Here is a 19,600-nt window from a genome sequence, read left to right as displayed (position 1 = left end):
GACTTTTCGTCCCGCTAACGGACGACAAAATCGCCGGGAGGAGGGGTGCCTCGGGAGGAAAGTAACGGGCGAGAAGGAAGGAGAGAGAAAACATAAATAAATAAAAGCGGGAGCGAAAGAGAACCAGAACAGGTAGGTTTTTTTTTTTTTTTACTTTCGCCTCTCCCTTTTTTTCGGTGCCCATTAGTTTGTTTGCTCGTTCTTTCTTCTTTGTTTCAGGGCTATTCCATCGCGCTTTCGTGCGCTTGTGATCCTGAACGCGCTGCTAGCAGCGCGTGACCGATTCCCCTCGCCACCTCACCAATGTATTCTTTTTGTATGTGTATATGACTAACGCTGGAGCTCTCTTTACGGCTATAGGTGCCAGTAGTCTAATTTCACCCTCTTCCTCAATGGCCATCTCTACGCCACGTGTTGGAGTTCTTTTTGTTTCACACGTGCGCATATAGGCAAGGGGCTGTGATCACATTGGTGAGCATGCTTTCTCGCTTAAACCGTTTGCGTTGCGCGAAAGTTTCGTTTTTATTTATATATATATATATATATATATATATATATATATATATATATATATATATATATATATATATATAAGAGAGCGAGAGAGAGAATACGGGGAGAGGGGGAGGCGTGAGGAAGCTCGCTCGTTTGGTGGCGCGCCGGGCAAATGAGCAGACCCGAACAAAAGTGACAAAATGAAGGGCAACCACTCTCTTTTGTGTCCCCGCTGCTTCCTTTGTTTTGTGCCGTATTATGAACCGGGATCGCGGTGGCCTTCCAACTATCCATCCATTCTTCGCACACCTCCGGCCGTTTGTTCTCCGTTTGTTGCTTCTCGTACGCAGCCCGTCAAAAAGTGGGGCGTGAGAAGAAGCGAGGGGATTTTTTTTTTCCGGAGAAAGGAACGGTGATTGTGACGGCTTGATGCCGTTTACGCTGTGTGCGACAGAACACCTTTGGGCTAACAACGAAGAGTGGATCGCTAACGTATATATTCATGAGCAGCATTACCTATAGTTCACAGGCAGAGTGCTGCGCGCTTCTTTACCCTGAATTCACTGGAGGTGCTTTTGCGCTGGGTATACACATTCGTCGGACGTACACATCAAAGAGCACAGGTGCCGGATTCACGAAGCCTTTCGTTCGTAAGATTCGTAGATGCGCATTAGATATTGCGGCCAACCATTTCTAAAGATACTGATTAATCAAAGTCAAAGTCCCCCATTACGAGGTTGGTCGCAGTGGAGAAGGTCGGATTAATTTTGACCACCCGTGGTTCATTAACGAGCGCCAGTGTATCTGGCTTTCAGCCCCCCTCCATAATGCGGCCGACGTAACCAGGCGGCAATCGAACCCGCGTCCTCGATCTTGGTAGCGCGGTACCTTATTACCTGCTGAACTCCCATGGCAGGTATGCTCCCTTGAGATGCAATAGTGTGCAAAACTGGAACACTCGGTTGATATTCACCATAAAGATATTCGTGATATTCATGATCTTTACTGTAGATGCCCATCCCATATTGTGGGACTTTCGCTTTTAAACAGGCATTAATATGATGATTTACTTACAGCTTAGGTTTAGTCGGACGGTTTATACTTTCTTTAATGAGGAACTGCTGCAGATATTCAATTTGTTGCTGGAGAACTAGTTTTTTTTTTCACCGAGAATTCACATTCTACATTCAGCACCCCTGCTAACATTGTGTCTCGAATCGTTTCGCGTAATGCACGAGCTCCGCCAGTCTATATGCGATTCTGTATGCGTGTACACGTTCACGGCGCATTCTCAACTGCAACTGCAGTCGCTGGAGGGAAGAGGCTAAGTCAGCTAAGCTGCCTATCACGTATAGTAGGTTGGCGCAGCGAGTGCCGTATTATATATCAAGGCGTAGTCCCGGCATCGCGGTGATGATGTCCGATAAGGTTGGCCCGGTGACGCCTGGCATCAACGTGCTGCTCTCCGCGGTCGTGAGGGTTCACAGGGAGGGGTCAAGCGTGCGACGGCGTGATGTGCATGTCAAAGGGGATCTCGGCTTTGTTGTCGCATCGTCTGACGTCACCGGCGTCTCTAATTGCGCAGGCTATGAGGCGAGAACGCGGCCTCGGAAAGCTATAAGCCGCAAGCGGCAACGCGAGGGGAACGCTATTAAAGGACAAATAATGAGTTCAGCAAAATGTTTAAATTACGCTTTGTAAAGGCAAAACATAAACAGTTAAGAGGGGATTTGGCAAACCGCGGGAAGATGCGGAAGCAAAAATGGCCGTCACGTATCGTCCAGAAGTTGCGGCACTCGTTCGCGGTCATATCACGTTCTTTTTTTCTTTAGGCCATCTACAATGTACGTAATTATTTGTCAATACAAAAAAAGTGTATTCAGGTCCCAGTCATAAACCTTATGAACCATTTTGCAGCTAGCTGGTAATGTAGCATCTGTTGGAGTTCAAGGCGTTACGAAATGGCCGAACTTGTTTTGTGTTAAGGCGAACAAGTTCATGTGTGACAAAAGAAAGTATAAATGAAGGAAGGGAATTATGAGGGCTCGTTTTTTTCTTTGTTTGACGAAACTTAATGAAAACCAACAGATAATGAAGCCAGGGAAGGTATAGGGGACGTTAATTGTACTGTTTTTAAGTGTGCTGTAGTAATTCTGATATAGATGTGAAGAAAGTAAAGTGTACGAAAAGACAACTTGCTGCCGGAAGGGACCGAACCTGCATGCGAGGGCTTATCGGTTAGATGTCCACTCGTTAAAGGTTCACGTGCTATGTGACGTCATCTGGCAAAAAAAGTGTTCCACACTCGCCGTCGTGGCTACGAGCGGCGCTGACTAACACTCCCAGGTTTGCATGCACATAAGTACACGATATATAAGTGGACGAAGGGACGATCGCCGCCGTAGCTCAACTGGTAAGAGCATAGGGCGAGTTATCTGAAGGCTGCAGGTTCGGTCCCTGCCGGTGGGAAGATGTCTTTTCGTCCACTTTACCTCCTTCACATCTATATTACAATTACTACAATACACTTAATACATTACAATTAACGTCCCATATACTTTCATTTGCTTCACTATATATCTGCTGGCTTTCATTAAGACAAGACGGAAGGAAATAATAGAGAAGGAAAGGCAGCGAGGTTAACCAGTATACGACAGCCGGTTTGCTACCCATGTGAAGACAGCAGCAGGGTCATGACAACGGTCACAGTTGGTATCGTGAACTTTAGAACAGCATTCTCTTGGCCCTTTCAGTGTGTGGAGAACGGTACATCTGACCAGAATGAAGCGGGAGCCACAGTGCAGTAAAGGCAAACGAGTTGAACGGGACAAGCGTAGTTCCCGCATAGTCTTCCTATTGGTACGGTGCGACGTTCTTCATCGCTGTGAAATGCTATGATACGAGAGTGAAGGCGATGGCCTGACTACAGATTTGCTGTGTCAAGTTTCGACAGACCGCGGGATTCGAAATTCCCGCCATGCTTTGCCAATAATCCCAAACTCACCTCGTTCTGATTTGCTTTGCATACTCCGCCAAATAAATGTTACGAGTTGGTGTGCAGCACGTTTCAACATCAAATGTCGGGCAACGATTATGTTCAGGTTCTGTGCCAAAACGCAAACACCAAATCACGCTGGTACACAGAGGTTGGCGATTTCCCTACTAAGACGATATAGAAGGCGATATACATATATATCAAACGTTCAGTAGAAAGTCAACGCTCGTCCTGTTTTCTAGTGTATGATTTGGTCCTTCTTTCTTCACACTGCAGAATTTCTTCGCTACGAACCAAATTGTCAACTCCGAGACAATGCTACTCTAAAATCGATTACTTCAAAATGCAATGAAACCTTAAAAATCCAGAAATTCGAGATTTCCAAACGCTTTTCAGTCTTACCCTTTCGTTCAAAAGCTCTCACAAGATCTGTTCCATCAGAATGCGAAGAAACCTTAAAAAATCTAGATATTAAGATTTCTGGAAGCTGTATTCCTACCTTTCTGTTCACAAATGACACCCGAACTTACTTGTGAAACGTGTCCATCTCTGGGCGTTTGCCCGGAGATGGACATGCAAAGCAAAGCATTAATTTTTACGTATGCGCAACATGTGCAGCGACGCGCATGCGTGTGTGTGTGCAATAATTTTCAGTGCAGTGCAACTTCCAAACACTATTTCCTGCGCTGTTGTTGTAGCCGAGATGGTAAAGTGTTCGGCTCACAAGCGAAAGGGCGCTGGATCGAATCCCGCTGAAGGCCTCAGTAAGAAAAATGGAAAGGCACGCTAAAGTGATGCGGTTAACGTGGCTAAATCCCACTTCGTGCGTCAAAGACGGGTGGTTCGCATCGCACTGCCGGTAATGCTACGCTTAGAAAGATGTCATCAGGCGTGTATAAGGGCTCGCATTACCACGCCCACCATTGGATTTGTAAGCATGCGCGGCAATGAAGTGCTGACCGACCTTTAAACGAAGAATAAAAAACGTCCAAACCTAAAAATTATGGTGTTTATTGTTTTGTTTTTTACTGAATATTTAAAAAAAAGGAGGACCCCCGGTTCGCTGCACGGGAAGCTACCCTGGAACCCGTGCAGCGGGTTGTGAATCCTCCAAGCGTCGTAAGCTCCGCGCCACAGCGGCAGTGTAGCGCCACTACGAAGACCGCCTGTACCCATTTGAAACCGCTGGGTGGGCGGCCGGTACTGGGGATCGAACCCGGTCCCTCCCGTATTGGAAGCTGACGCCCAAGCGTTTCGCCACCAATGCGGTGAGGGTACTAGTAAACAACGAGCAAGATATAGGATGCATGATAATTTGCGACGAAACCTAAAAAAGAATCGAACTAATGAAATAAAGGTCAGGTTCACTAGATCTAAGTGGCAGGGGCCTTTATTGCAAGCAACCTGCGGCCGCAATCTTTCATCATCATCAATTCCGAGGGTTTCACCTTTACATTTTTGGTATCGATGCCCGCACCGGGATTCGAACCACTGCCCTTTTGGTTACCAGCCCAACGCCTTAACCACTGGGCTATTGGCAACGGCGCATGAAACGGTGCTTACAAGTTGGTTTGTACCTTATTGCACGCCACAATCGTACAACTTAATGCTTGGGTTTTGTCCAACCCTCGGTAGATATTGGACTTCAACAAAAATATTAGTGTCATTGATAATGAAAGCTGTAGCCTCTATTAACCTTTTATTCTGTAATCTTAAGCATCCTTACAATTCAATAAAGCAAATCATTGAAGCATTTTTGACGAAACAGGAAAGCCTATAGGCTTACTGCTTGGTGAAAATTACCCATCAAATCTATTCTATTTAAATTGAGCAAAACATTCTCGTGTCGAAAATTCTAGAATAGATAACCAATAGCTTTCCTTTTTTAGTTGAAAAGACACCCTCTAAATATAATTCATCAGATTTTAAGAAAACACTGAATAAGCAAAAAACAAAACAAATTATCCATAGGCTTGCCATTTCGGTAGAAAATGGTCCCAAAATCGAATTCATCAGAAGACGACGAAACATTTCAAAATAAAAAAATACACGATTTCCAAAGGCTATTGGCATGCCATTTATTTGAAATGGCTCCAAAGTCGAATGCATCCAAAAACGACAACACTGCATAATCGAAAAATACCAGATTACCAATGGTTTGCCATTTAGATTCAAATGGTCCCAAGTCGAATGCACCCAAAGACGACCACACTATGAAAAATCCAAAGCTACAAGATTTCCAAAGGCTGTAGCCTTGACATTCTGTTGAAAATTCTCCCAAAATCAATTGCATGACAATACGACCAAACTACGAAAAATCGAAAAATACAAGATTTTCAAAGACTTAGGCTTGCCGTTTAGGTTGAATATGGTCCCACAATTAATTGCATCGGAATATGACCAAACTATAAAAAATCGAAAAATACAAGGTTTACAAAGGCTTGCCATTTATTTGAAGATTGTACCAAAATCAATTGCATGACAATAAGACCAACGTATAAAAAAATAAAATATATAAAGTTTCCAAAGACTGTAGGCTTGCGATTTAGGCTCAAAATGGTCCTAAAATCAATTCTATCCTAATACGACCAAACTACGAAAAAAAATGAAATATACAAGATTTCCAAAGGCTCTAGGCTTGCCGTTTCGTTTGAAAATGGTCCCAGAATCAATTGCATCAGAATGCGACCAAACTATGAAAAAATAAAACAATACAAGGTTTCCAAAGACTGTACGTAGGCTTGCCATTTAGGTTCAAAATGGTCCTAAAATCAATTCTATCCGAATATGACCAAACTATGCAAAAAATTCAAGTATACAAGATTTCCAAAGGTTTGTAAGCTTGCCAGTTAGGTTGAAAATGGTCTCAAAATTAATTGCGTCAGACTACGACCAAACTATGCAACATCGGAAAATACAAGCTTTGCAAAGGCTCTAGGCTTGCCGTTTAAGTTGAAAATGGTCCCAAAGTCAATTGCATCGGAATACGACCAAAGTACGAAAAATAAAAAAATACAAGATTTCCAAAGGCTATATTCGTACTATTTAGTCCGAAAATAGACGAAAATTGGCAGAGAATATGTTTCATACCAACACCTAAGCACGAGAACAGACGAAATAAAATGGTGCGTTCACTCAATACATTGTTTGTTTGCCTTTTTTAAATAGAATTTTTGACATATATATGTTTGCGCACACCAGCCAAAATTCAGATGAAACCTATCAAGCAAAACACTTCGTTCTTCAGTTGCGATAGTCGTGGCGTATACTGAAAGTCAAGCCCATAGCCAGGAACTTTTTCCGGAGTTTTCCGGAGTTTTCCGGAGGAATTTTTCCGGACTCCTGTTTTCGAAAAGAGCAGCGTGCGCGCGAACACACACTGGGTGTTAGGAACTAATCTTGTGTGCAATTCTTTTTCATTGCAAGCAGTGTGAATGCACAGCTTTTTTCCATACCAGGACGTTCTTTTCAACGGGCGGCATGATAAGCTCTAGCTCACGCGCAATCATTGAGGCATATTTCGTTAAACTGGAACGAAGTAATCGTTTTAGTACACCATCACTGTCACGGCACACAATGTGGGTATCGGGCTTGGTGCATCCCGTCCGTAGTTAAACCAAGGGACAAGCAGTATTCACATAACAACCGACAGCAATTTATTTAACGCTCACACGTCAGCACGACGACCGAAGGCTTGCGCAAGGCTGGACAGGCAGGAAGCGAGCAGCAGGCGAGCAGCAACTCCAGGCAGCCTATGGTTCTTGTTGAAGCTATGCGATCCTCTCCCTGGGCGGCGCCAAAGCGGCCACATCTTAAAGAACAGAATGGACCACGCGCATCGCTAATGCGCATCACGTGGTGCTATCAAGACCGCCAGCGGGGGCGTGTCTCCTACAACATACATATCTCGAATTTTGTGATCAAACGTTCAGTAGAAAGTCAACGCTCGTCCTGTTTTCTAGTGTATGATTTGGTCCTTCTTTGTTCACACTGCGGAATTTCTTCGCTACCAACCAAATTGTCAGCTCCGAGACAATGTTACTCTAAAATCGGTTACTTCAAAATTCGATGAAACCTTAAAAATCCAGAAATTCGGTATTTCCAAACGCTTTTCAGTCTTACCCTTTCGGTCAAAAGCTCTCATTAGATCTGTTCCATCCGAATGCGATGAAACCTTTAAAAATCTAGAAATGGAAATTTCTGGAGGCTGTATTGTTACCTTTCTGTTCACAAATGACACCCGAACTTACTTGTGAAACGTGTCCATCTCTGGGCGTTTGCCCGGAGATGGACATGCAAAGCAACGCATTAATTTTTACGTATGCGCAACATGTGCAGCGACATGCATGCGTGTGTGTGCGATAATTTGCAGTGCAGTGCAATTTCCAAACACCGTTTCCTGTGCTGTTGTTGTATCCGAGATGGTACAGTGTTCGGCTCACATGCGAAGGGGCGCTGGTTCGAATCCCGCTGAAGGCCTCACCAAGAAAAATGGAAAGGCACGCTGGTGTGATGCGGTCAACGTGGCTAATACCCACTTCGTGCATCAAAGACGGGTTGTTCGCATCGCACTGCCGGTAATGCTGCGCATAGAAAGATGTCATCTTGCGTTTATAGGGGCTCGCATTACCGCGCCAACCACTGGATTTGTAAGCATGCCCCGCAATGAAGGACCGACCTTTAAACGAAGAAGGGAAAACGTCCAAAAGTATGGTGCTTTTTTGTTTTGTTTTTTTTTTTCACTGAATATTTAAAAAAAGAGGAGGATCCCCGGTTCGCTGCACGGGAAGCTACCCTGGAACCCGTGCAGCGGGTTGTGAATCCTCCAAGCGTCGTAAGCTCCGCGCCACAGCGGCAGTGTAGCGCCACTACGAAGCCCGCCTGTACCCATTTGAAACCGCTGGGTGGGCGGCCGGCACTGGGGATCGAACCCGGTACCTCCCGTATTGGAAGCTGACGCCCAAGCGTTTCGCCACCAATGCGGTGAGGGTACTGGTAAACAACGAGCAAGATATAGGTTGCATGATAATTTGCGACGAAACCTAAAAAGAATCGAATTAATTAAATAAAGGTCAGGTTTACTATAGATCTAAGTGGGAAGGCCCTTAATTGCAAGCAGCCTGCGGAAGCAATCTCATATATCAAGAATTCCAAGGGTTTTACCTTTACATTTTTGGTAACGATGCCCGCACCGAGATTCGAACCACTGCCCTTTTGGGTACCAGCCCAACGCCTTAACCACTGAGCTATTCCAACGCCGCAGAAAACGGCGCTTACAGGGTGGTCTCTCCCTTATTGCACCCCACAATCGTACAACTGAATGCTTGGGTTTGTTGTCCAACCCTCGGTAGATATAGGACTTCAACAAAAATATTAGTGTCATTCCTAATGAAAGCTGTAGCCTCTATTAAACTTTTATTCTCTAATCCTAGGCATCCTTACCATTCGATAAAACAAATCGTTGAAGCATTTTTGACCAAACAGAAAAACCTATAGGCTTACTGCTTGGTGAAAATTACCCATCAAATCTATTCTATTCAAATTGAGCAAGACATTCTCGCGTCGAAAATTCTAGAATAGCTAACCAGTAGCCTTCCTTTTTTGGTTCAAAAGACACCCACTGAATATATTTAATGAGATTTTAAGAAAACGCTGAATAAGCAAAAAAGAAAACAAATTATCCATAGGCTTGCCATTTCGGTAGAAAATGTTCCCAAAATCGAATTCATCTGAAAAACGACGAAACATTGCAAAATCGAAAAATACAAGATTTGCAATGGCTATTGGCTAGCCATTTAGATTGAAATGGTCCCAAGTCGAATGCACCCAAAAACGACCACACTATGAAAATCGAAAACTACAAGATTTCCAAAAGCTATATAGGCTTGCCAATTAGTTGAAAATGGCCCCAAAATCAGTTGCGTCGGAATACGACCGAACTATAAAAAATTGAGAAATACAAGATTTGCAAAGGCTGTAGTCTTGCCATTTAGTTGAAAATTGTCCCAAAATCAATTGCATGAGAATACGACCAAACTATGAAAAATCGAAATATACAAGATTTTCAAAGACGTAGGCTTGCCGTTTAGGTTGAATATGGTCCCAAAATTAATTGCATCGCAATATGACCAAACTATAAAAAATCCGAAAATACAAGGTTTACAAAGGCTGTAGGCTTGCCATTTAGTTGAAGATTGTCCCGCAATCAATTGCATGACAATACGGCCAACCTATGAAAAAAAAATGCAAGGTTTCCAAAGACTGTAAGCTTGCTATTTAGGTTCAAAATGGTTCTAAAATCAATTCTATCCGAATACGACAAAACTATGAAAAACATTGAAAAATACAAGATTTCCAAAGGCTGTAGGCTTGCCGTTTAGGTTGAAAATGGTCCCAAAACCAACTGCATCAGGATACGACCAAATTATGAAACCCGAAAAGTACAACTTCCGAACGTTTCTACGTTTGCCGGTTAGGTTGAAAATGGTCTCAAAATTAATTGCGTCAGACTACGACCAAACTATGAAAAATCGGGAAATATGTGATTTTCAACCGTTTAAGTTGAAAATGGTCCCAAAATCATTTGCATATGAATATCGACCAAAGTATGAAGTATAAGAAATACAAGATTACCAAGGCTGTAGGCGTACTATTTAGTCCGAAAATAGACAAAAATTGGCAGAGAATACGTCTCGCACCAAGAACTAAGCACGAGAACAGACGTATAAAAATGGTACGGTTCACTCAATACTTTGTTTGTTTGCCTTTTTTTAACAGAAATTTTGACGAATACATGTTTGCGCACACCAGCCAATGTTCAGATGACAGCTGTCAAGCAAAACACTTAGTTCCTCAATTGTGATAGTCGTGGCGTACTGACAGTCAAGCCCCTAGCCTGGAATTTTTTTTGGGTGGTGGGGGGGGGGGGTGCGTGGAGGCCTGCTGAAAGCCTTGGCTACTTAAGGAAAAGGCCTATTTTCATTACTTATTTTCGGTAAAGCACCCCCTCCATCAAAATTTCGAGGGGCGGTGACTAGGGCACCCCCCCCCCTTGGGTACGGGCCTGCTGAAAGTACTTTGATTAAGCTTTAATTGAACGTCCTTCAATAATTTCGCGTCCAAAGGTTATAATGCGGCCGTTACGAAAACGTGGTGTTTTCGAAAAAAGCAGCGTGCGCGCGAGCACAAAATGGTGTTTTAGGAACTAATCCTGTTTGCAATTCTTTTTCATTGCAAGCACTGTGACTGCAGTGCATTTTTCCATACCACGACGTTTTTTCAACGGGCGCATGATAAGCTCTAGCTCACGCGCATTCATTGAGGGATATTTCGTTAAACTGGAACGAAGTAATCGTTTTAGTATACACCATCACTGTCACGGCACACAATGTGGGTATCGGGCTTGGTGCATCCCGTCCGTAGTTAAACCAAGGGACAAGCAGTATTCACATAACAACCGACAGCAATTTATTTAACGCTCACACGTCAGCACGATCGACCGAAGGCTTGCGCAAGGCAGGGCAGGCAGGAAGCGAGAAGCAGGCGAGCAGCAACTCCAGGCAGCCTATGGTTCTTAGTTGAAGCTATGCGATCCTCTCCCTGGGCGGCGCCAAAGTGGCCACATCTTAAGAAACGAAACCGAATGGACCACGCGCATCGCTAATGCGCATCACGTGGTGCTATCAAGACCGCCAGCGGGGGCGTGTCTCCTACAACATACATATCTCGAATTTTGTGATCAAACGTTCAGTAGAAAGTCAACGCTCGTCCTGTTTTCTAGTGTATGATTTGGTCCTTCTTTGTTCACACTGCGGAATTTCTTCGCTACCAACCAAATTGTCAGCTCCGAGACAATGTTACTCTAAAATCGGTTACTTCAAAATTCGATGAAACCTTAAAAAGTCCAGAAATTCGGTATTTCCAAACGCTTTTCAGTATTACCCTTTCGGTCAAAAGCTCTCACAAGATCTCTTTCATCAGGATGCGATGAAACCTTTAAAAATCTAGAAATGGAAATTTCTGGAGGCTGTATTCATACCTTTCTGTTCACAAATGACACCCGAACTTACCTGTGAAACGTGTCCATCTCTGGGCGTTTGCCCGGAGATGGACGGGAGATGCAAAGCAACGCATTCATTTTTACGTATGCGCAACACGTGCAGCGACATGCATACGTGTGTGTGCGATAATTTGCAGTACAGTGCAACTTCCAAACGTCGTCCGCTGCGCAGTTGTTGTAGCCGAGATGGTAAAGTGTTCGGCTCACAAGCGAAGGGGCGCTGGTTCGAATCCAGCTGAAGGCCTCACCAAGAAAAATGGAAAGGCACGCTGGACTCATGTGGTTAACGTGGCTAAAACCCACTTCGCGCATCAAAGACGGGTGGTTCGCATCGAACTGCTGGTAATGCTACGCATAGAAAGATGCCATAATGCGTGTGTAGGGGCTCGCATTACCACGCCCACCATTGGATTTGTAAGCATGCGCGGCAATGAAGTGCTGACCGACCTTTAAACGAAGAAGAAAAAACGTCCGGGCCTAAAAATTATGGTGCTTTTTTGTTTTATTTCATAAAAAAGGAGGACCCCCGGTTCACTGCACGGGAAGCTACCCTGGAACCCGTGCAGCGGGTTGTGAATCCTCCAAGCGTCGTAAGCCCCGCGCCACAGCGGCATTGTAGTGCCACTACGAAGCCCGCCTGTACCCATTTGAAACCGCTGGGTGGGCGGCCGGCACTGGGGATCGAACCCGGTACCTCCCGTATTGGAAGCTGACACCCAAGCGTTTCGCCACCAATGCGGTGAGGGTACTAGTAAAACAACGAGCAAGATATAGGTTGCATGATAATTTGCGACGAAACCTAAAAAGAATTGAATTAATGAAATAAAGGTCAGGTTCACTATACATCTAAGTGGGAGGGCCCTTTATTGCAGGCAACCAGCGGCCCCAATCTCATACATCAAGAATTCCGAGGGTTTTACCTTTAAATTTTTGGTATCGATGCCCGCACCGGGATTCGAAAACTGCCCTTTTCGTTATGAGCCCAGCACCTTAGCCACTGATCTATTGGAACGGCGGAGGAAAGGGTGCTTACAAGTTGGTTTGTACCTTATTGCAGCCCACAATAGTACAACTTAACGCTTGGGTTTTTTGTCCAGCGCTCGATAGATATAGGACTTCAACGAAAATATTAGTGTCATTGGTAATGAAAGCTGTAGCCTCTATTAATCTTTTATTCTCTAATCATAGGCATCCTTACAATTCAATAAAACAAATCACTGAAGCATTTTTGACCGAACAGGAAAGCCTATAGGCTTACTGCTTGGTGAAAATTACCCATCAAATCTGTTCTATTTAAATTGAGCAAAAGATTCTCGCGTCGTCAATTGTAGAATAGCTAAACCAATAGCTTTGATTTTTTGGTTCAAAAGACACCCACTGAATATATTTAATCAGACTTTAAGAAAACGCCGAATAAGCAACAAATAAAATAAATTATCCATAGGCTTGCCATTTCGGTAGAAAATGGTCCCAAAATCGAATTCTTCAGAAGACGACGAAACATTGCAAAATGGAAAAATACAAGATTTACAAAGGCTATGGGCTTGTCATTTTAGTTGAAATGGCTCCAAAGTCGAGTGCATCCAAAAACGATAACACGGTGAAAAATCGAAAAATACCAGATTTCCAAAGGCTTGCCATTGAGATTGAAATGGTCTCAAGTCGAATGCACCCCAAAATGACCACACTATGAAAAATCGAAAAATACAAGATTTCCAAAGGCTAAATAGGCTTGCCATTTAGTTGAAAATGGTCCTAAAGTGAATTGCATCAGAATACTACAAAATTATGAAAAATCGAAAAATAGAAGATTTTCAAAGGCAGTATATAGGCTTGCTAGTTAGGCCGAAAGTTGTCCCAGATCGACTTTAACTTATTACTACGAAACTATGAAAAATCGATAAATACTAGATTTCCAAAGGCTATATAGGCTTCTTTTTGGGCGAGAATGGTCCCAAAATTGAATTGATCAAAATCACACGAAACATTGATAAGTCGGAAAAGAAACAAGATTTCCCAAGACTAACCTTCGTGTCCTAAAACGGAGGGAAGATCGATTTCATCCAAATTCAATGAAGACTTGAAAAATCCAAAACTACAAGATTTACGAATACTTTAGGCTTACCAATTAGGGCGGAAAGTAGACACAAATCAATTTCATACAAATTGGATGAAACTGTGAAAAACCGAAAAACACAAGATTTTTAAAGGCTATAGGATTACCTTTTGGTCAAAAGTACACCCCTATTCGCAAAGAAACAGCGCAGCACGAACAAACAACGACTACAAGAGACATATAAAAACGATATACGAGCGCTGACGTTACACTGAATGTACCTTTTCTGTGAGAAAAATGTGCCGCGCATATGACGGCGCACATCACCCGAATATCGGCCGAAATCTGCCAAGAAATGAGCATCCTTAGTCATGGCTTTCCTACTTTTCTTGTAGAAAGGTCAATCAAATGCTGCTTAATATTATGCCGTCCGAGGCTATCATGCGGCCGATTTGAAAATGTGGCGTTATGCAAAAGAGCAGCGTGCGAGTGAACACAAACAGGACGTTAGGAACAAACATGTAGGGATTTTCCTTTGTATCGTGAACAGCTCTTTTCCATACCACATTTTTTGTCAACGAGCGCTAGACAGGCTGTAACGCGTAATCATTGAGGCAGATTTGAAGTGCGTTCGAGGAAGCTGGGGTATGGTGGCTAGCAGAGCTGGGGAACGGGGGGGGGGGGAGGGGCGGTTCCTGCCCTGGTTACCAAGGATAATAAAAGGTTCCTAATAAATATAATGCCATAATGCAACCATACATTCCCTAAAAAAAAGTACTGAGGGACGATAGTGGCATGATCGACAGCTGCACTTGCAGACTTGCAGTTACAGCGGCACGAGACTAAAAAGCCCCTAAACATCGCCCATGTTAGCGGTGTAAGCATGTTTCATGTTGGCTACCTTGTGCTGCCGAGCAAAACTAGCGCCGTGGTGTACCCCAAAATTCCCTAGTCAAGTTGGCGAGAGCAGACGAGAGCAACGAGAGGCCGAGTTGAAAACTGTTTAGAGGCACTAGATGGCGTGTCTTCTTAAAGATTTTGTCTATCTGTGTCATGCTTTGTTGTGTTACCTCGCGAGTGTTCGCTTAGAAGTGACTGAGATTGCTGAGACATTGACTCTGCTGTCAATTTGGATGAAGCGCGAAAGACAGGGACAGAAAAGAGAAAAGAGAGAAATAACATTTATTTACACATCCGGCGTGTGGGAAGTCCCCGGCCTCGCAGGGCGCGGATGTTCCCTATCTTAAGATTACGGCTATTAGTGTCCGATAATCTCAGAGCCTAGACCTCGAGGATGTTGTGCTCCAACTAGGCGACAGTTACTCGGGTGCCTCCGCGCCCGTTGGACGGGTCGTCGGCTCCTTTTCTCCGTTGCTTCGCCAAAGCCTCCTCAAGCCGCTGGATGCCCACACATACTGCGCTACGTGTGGGTGTATGTGTGCCTTTTCTGTCCCTGTCTTTCGCGCTGCTCCCTTAAGTTAGGTTGAACCATCTAGCCAACAAGTTCACTCTTCAAGGTATCAGTGGTGTTCCGATGTAAGCGCCTGGTATAACTCAGTGCGCTCCAGAATGAGGGATTTGCCTTGTTAAGCTTCACAGTGGCGTTATGCGAAGAAAACTAAACGTCACGCTGTGAAGCTCTAGCCCTTCGTGGCCGAGAAGGATTCGCTGCCGCAAAGTGGTTGATAATACATTTACGGCTTCGAAGCAACTTAAAGGATCAGTCATCAGTCATATTAAAGCTTACAGGCGTAATTTTCCATTTGTAATAATGGATATATCGAATTATTTCGCGATCCCCTTCGAATCCGATGTGCCCGACGGTCGTCAAGTGAGGTGAAACTTGAGGCACTCGAGAGCGTACGTTGCCTTAAAATGTCTGTGTATGCCCTGCTTTATGTTACCTCGCGAGTATTCGCTTGAATTTATACAGATTCTTGAGACAACCAGCAGCGCTAAGAAATCCATCATCAGCCCATTTATTATTTGACCTGAAATGTAGCAGCTGGCGTTTGAAGTGGACATCCGTAGCGGCGCCTCGTCGCAATTGTGCAGCAAGTTGACGCTATGCGATCACGCTGAATTCAGGCCACGTGATTCATTGGTATCTTGTAATAATTTCTGTTGGCATAATTAAGTTTCTCCATGACACTATTCCAAGCTATTCCAAGAAGTGGCTTGGTCTGTTCTCTAATGTAGAGGTTGCTGCTAATTCGTTTGCCTGGCGGGTAGAAGAATTGAAGAAACCTTGCTATGCACTTGCGCATTATTAGACGTTTGGGTGCTCGTATGGTGACTGGAGACTGCGTCGGCGCCTTTTTTTGTAAGTAAAGAAGACAAAGCATCAGGTAACGTATGTGGCAGTTACGATTTCCCTGCTTGGTGGGCTTCGCTGCACAACGATCATTGATGCACAGTACATGCTTTCTGGCATAACACAGCTGCAATGCCATAAAGCTGACTATAGTGAATCTGTCATCTTGTAGCACGTATATATAATGTAATTATAGTGCATTGAATCCAAGGGGCAGTGCAAGCATGGCGTAAACAAGCAGGGTACGAGTCAAAATATGGGCGGCGTGCGCAGCACAGATTTCTTTGCGCTCCACAATGAAGGAATTGCTTTGTAAGTTTACCGCTACACAGGGGTGTAATGCGACGAAAAACTAAATGCCACGCTGTGAAGCTTGCTACCTGTGCTGCAATTAGTTGCCGGAATGAGTATCCGATACGCATGAATATATAGATATATATATATATATATATATATATATATATATATATATATATATATATATTATATATATATTATATATATATATATATATATATATATATATATATATGAGAAGACACATAAACGACATAGACTAGGCTATGTCGTTTATGTGTCTTCTCTTGTCTTCGTTTCATTGAGCTGCACATGCTCAGCATATATCAAGACATGTACCAACTATATTTAAGCTTTAGGCAGGCATTTTATGCATTTTAATTACAAGTATATCAAACTATTTAGCGATGTCCTTTGATTCCGATGCATGCGAGCTTTACTGTATATACACTGTGAGCGCCCGCATGTGCCGCCTATCTTATCACTAGCGCCACCTACAGCGCTGCTACGCCGACTCAACACCAAGCCAAGCGAGGGAGGGGTCAGGTTCGCTACCGCCGCCGCGACGGACGGTCACGATTTTGGCGCGCTTCACTATGTTCTTTAATAATAGTTTGTTACGTTGCTACTCTCGCCTCAGCCTTCATGCCTCAGCCATCACGCCCAGCCCTCACATCTGGCGCAGTCGACGCCCGAGCCTTTGTGCAGCCACTCAGCCACGCAAGAATGCAAGCGCATCAGTAAGCAAGCGAGCCAGCCTTCGCCCCGCGACAGCCGTTCCGCCATTCCTTCTTTGTCACCGCCAGAGCATTCCCGCCGTCCGCTCGCTTCCATGTGCGCGCCTGCGTGCGCTTGCTGGTGGACTCACTGAGTAAGAGTGTGCTTCGTGCGTAAACGTCAGCGTGTAGCCGGCTCGGCGCAACGCCATGCCGGGAATTGTGTGGCAGAATCTCGACCCGGTGACCATGTCGCGCCTCGGCGTCGACCTCATACGCGAAGAATTGGCCCGCCGACAGCTGGACATCACGGGTTCGAAAGAGGAGCTCTTTCAGCGTTTGCAAGCCGACATTCAGCAGCAGCGTGAAGCTACCCCTCGGTTGAAACGAATGCATCCGCCTCAACCGCTGCGGCGCCTTTGACGGTGGACTCAGCCACTCTGCAGAGCCTCGCCATGCTGTTCCAGCAGCTACCTCGCCCTGCAACAACGGTGACGACACTGCCAGACCTGTCATCGTCCATTCCGCAATTTGCTGGTTTGCACAGCCACAGTGTCAATACATGGCTTGACGACGTGCGACGAGTACAGCAGCTCGCCTCGTGGGACGACGCCACCACACGCCTGATCGCGGCTAAGAAGTTCAAAGGTGCGGCTCGAGACTGGCATCTCGCGTTCGGCAACCAGTACAGCACCTGGGCCACGTGGAGTGCCGCCCTGAAAGACACATTTTGTACAGAATTGTCCCTCATCGAGTGGCAAGAGCAGGTCATGAGGGTAACCCAGGCCCCGTCCGAAAGCTTGCACCAATATGCCTTTGCCAAGTTGAAGATCATTGAGCGTTGCCCCGTTCACCTCTCGGAGGCCCAAAAGATTGACTACCTGCTGCATGGTTTACGGGAACAACACATCCTCGCCGCCATAGCAGCCAACCGGCCTCCCACGGTAGCTGAGTTTATTTCTACCTGCACTAGCCTCGACAAGAGTGCGCAACATCTGCACGCCAAAGCAAGCCCGTCACCATTTGCCATTTCTGTGTTGCCGCCGACGCAACCCTTTCGTGCCGCTAAGCCCGCAGAGCGACAGCAGCCTCGCTCAGAACAATCGACACCACAGTCCTCCCGAGGGGCCACACCAAAAACGCGCATTTCAGAGCTGCCCACCGAGCAACAAGAAGCTACTTATGCAGCTATTTCGGCACAGTACGGCGCTCCAGCTTTTCGTAGTGGTCAAGACCTGTCTCAAGCTGTCTGCTACCAATGTCATGCCTTGGGTCATCTGGCATCCAAGTGCCCTACGCGCACCAGCCGCTTATCATCATCAGCGCCTCCAACCATGCCAAAGACACAGCAGCCTCCAGCACTGCACAGTGCACCCGTTACACTTGACGGCTCACAGCAGCAATGCCCCTTCTTCAACGCAACTCTCAGTGGAGTCGGTGAGTGTGAAGCGTTTCCTGACTCTGGGTCCAAGGTGACATTAATATCTAAAACTCTTGTGCCTGCAAGCATGATCATCCCATGGACCGAGCCTCCACTCGTGGTGGTAGGAGGAAGCACAGTGCTACCTGTTGGTGCTGCATTTTTGAAGATATCCATTGGCCCAGCCACAGGAGTTGTTGAAGCTGCTGTTTTGGAAGATAATGTACTTCCCCTCATTTTAGGTGAGGACTGGTTCTCAGCAGCACAAGCACGCCTTATATTCGAGCCGCCAAAGCCAACGCAGTTGCAGCATACAGCCACGAATAGCACCATTACCGCAAACCAAAAGCTAGGGCCAAGAATGGCAAATGCTGTGATCCCAACAAGGTCCGTCCTTTTCCCTGAAACCAGGCCCAGTTCCAAAGACTGCCTACAACGCCAACTACGCCCAAGACCACTACGCCAACGTCCGCGACACCAAAGCCCACCATGCCAACGCCCACGACACCAAAGCCCACCACGCCAACGCCCACGACACCAAAGCCCACCATGCCAACCCCCACGACACCAAAGCCGACCACGCAAACGCCGACCACGCCAACGCCCACGACACCAATTCCCACCACGCCAACTACCACGACGCCAAAGCCCACAACGCCATCGCCAACTACAACAAAGCCCACCACGCCAAAGACAACCACGCCAGCGCCCACCACACCGAAGCCCACAACGCCAACACAAACTACGCCAAAGCCCACTACGACAATGGCCACGACGCCGACACCCACTACTACCACGCCAACAACAACGCAAGGCACGACTGCTAGTTTACCGCCTCATCGAGCAGCTTACACCATCCACATTTAGGGCTTCATGTGTGTCATGCTTGACATCTCGTTTGGTTAATCAACCACGAACGGTGCACGTGTCCCAGCTTAAGCCTTATGTACCACCAGTTTCTCCAGTGATCGAGCAACAGCCCGCCGTCAATGCAGAGCCCACGCCTGCCTCAGAAGCAATTGACCAAGGGACTTGGTCAGGCAGACTGGGGTGGGATGTGAGCGCCCGCATGTGCCGCCTATCTTATCACTAGCGCCACCTACAGCGCTGCTACGCCGACTCAACACCAAGCCCAAGCGAGGGAGGGGTCAGGTTCGCTACCGCCGCCGCGACGGACGGTCACGATTTTGGCGCGCTTCACTATGTTCTTTAATAAATAGTTTGTTACGTTGCTACTCTCGCCTCAGC

The 19,600-nt window shown here is 45.7% G+C and overlaps 2 protein-coding genes across 2 annotated transcripts in view; both read left to right on the top strand.

The window, feature by feature from the left end:
• LOC119396089 (cathepsin L-like) overlaps positions 1–19,600 on the top strand; it is a 543,104-nt gene that overhangs the window by 72,018 nt on the left and 451,486 nt on the right. The gene's annotated exons all lie outside the window — the stretch shown is intronic.
• LOC125759012 (uncharacterized) lies at positions 17,041–19,587 on the top strand. The gene is given in 2 exon segments (XM_049416900.1): positions 17,041–17,337; positions 17,340–19,587. Coding segments are annotated over 2 exon segments (2,301 nt in total). The 5' UTR covers positions 17,041–17,142; the 3' UTR covers positions 19,446–19,587.

Source organism: Rhipicephalus sanguineus, chromosome 6 (genome assembly GCF_013339695.2).
Source record: "Rhipicephalus sanguineus isolate Rsan-2018 chromosome 6, BIME_Rsan_1.4, whole genome shotgun sequence".
Lineage (NCBI taxonomy): Eukaryota > Metazoa > Arthropoda > Arachnida > Ixodida > Ixodidae > Rhipicephalus > Rhipicephalus sanguineus.
Note: the sequence above shows the minus strand (reverse complement) of the source record. Positions and strands in the feature narration are given on the sequence as shown.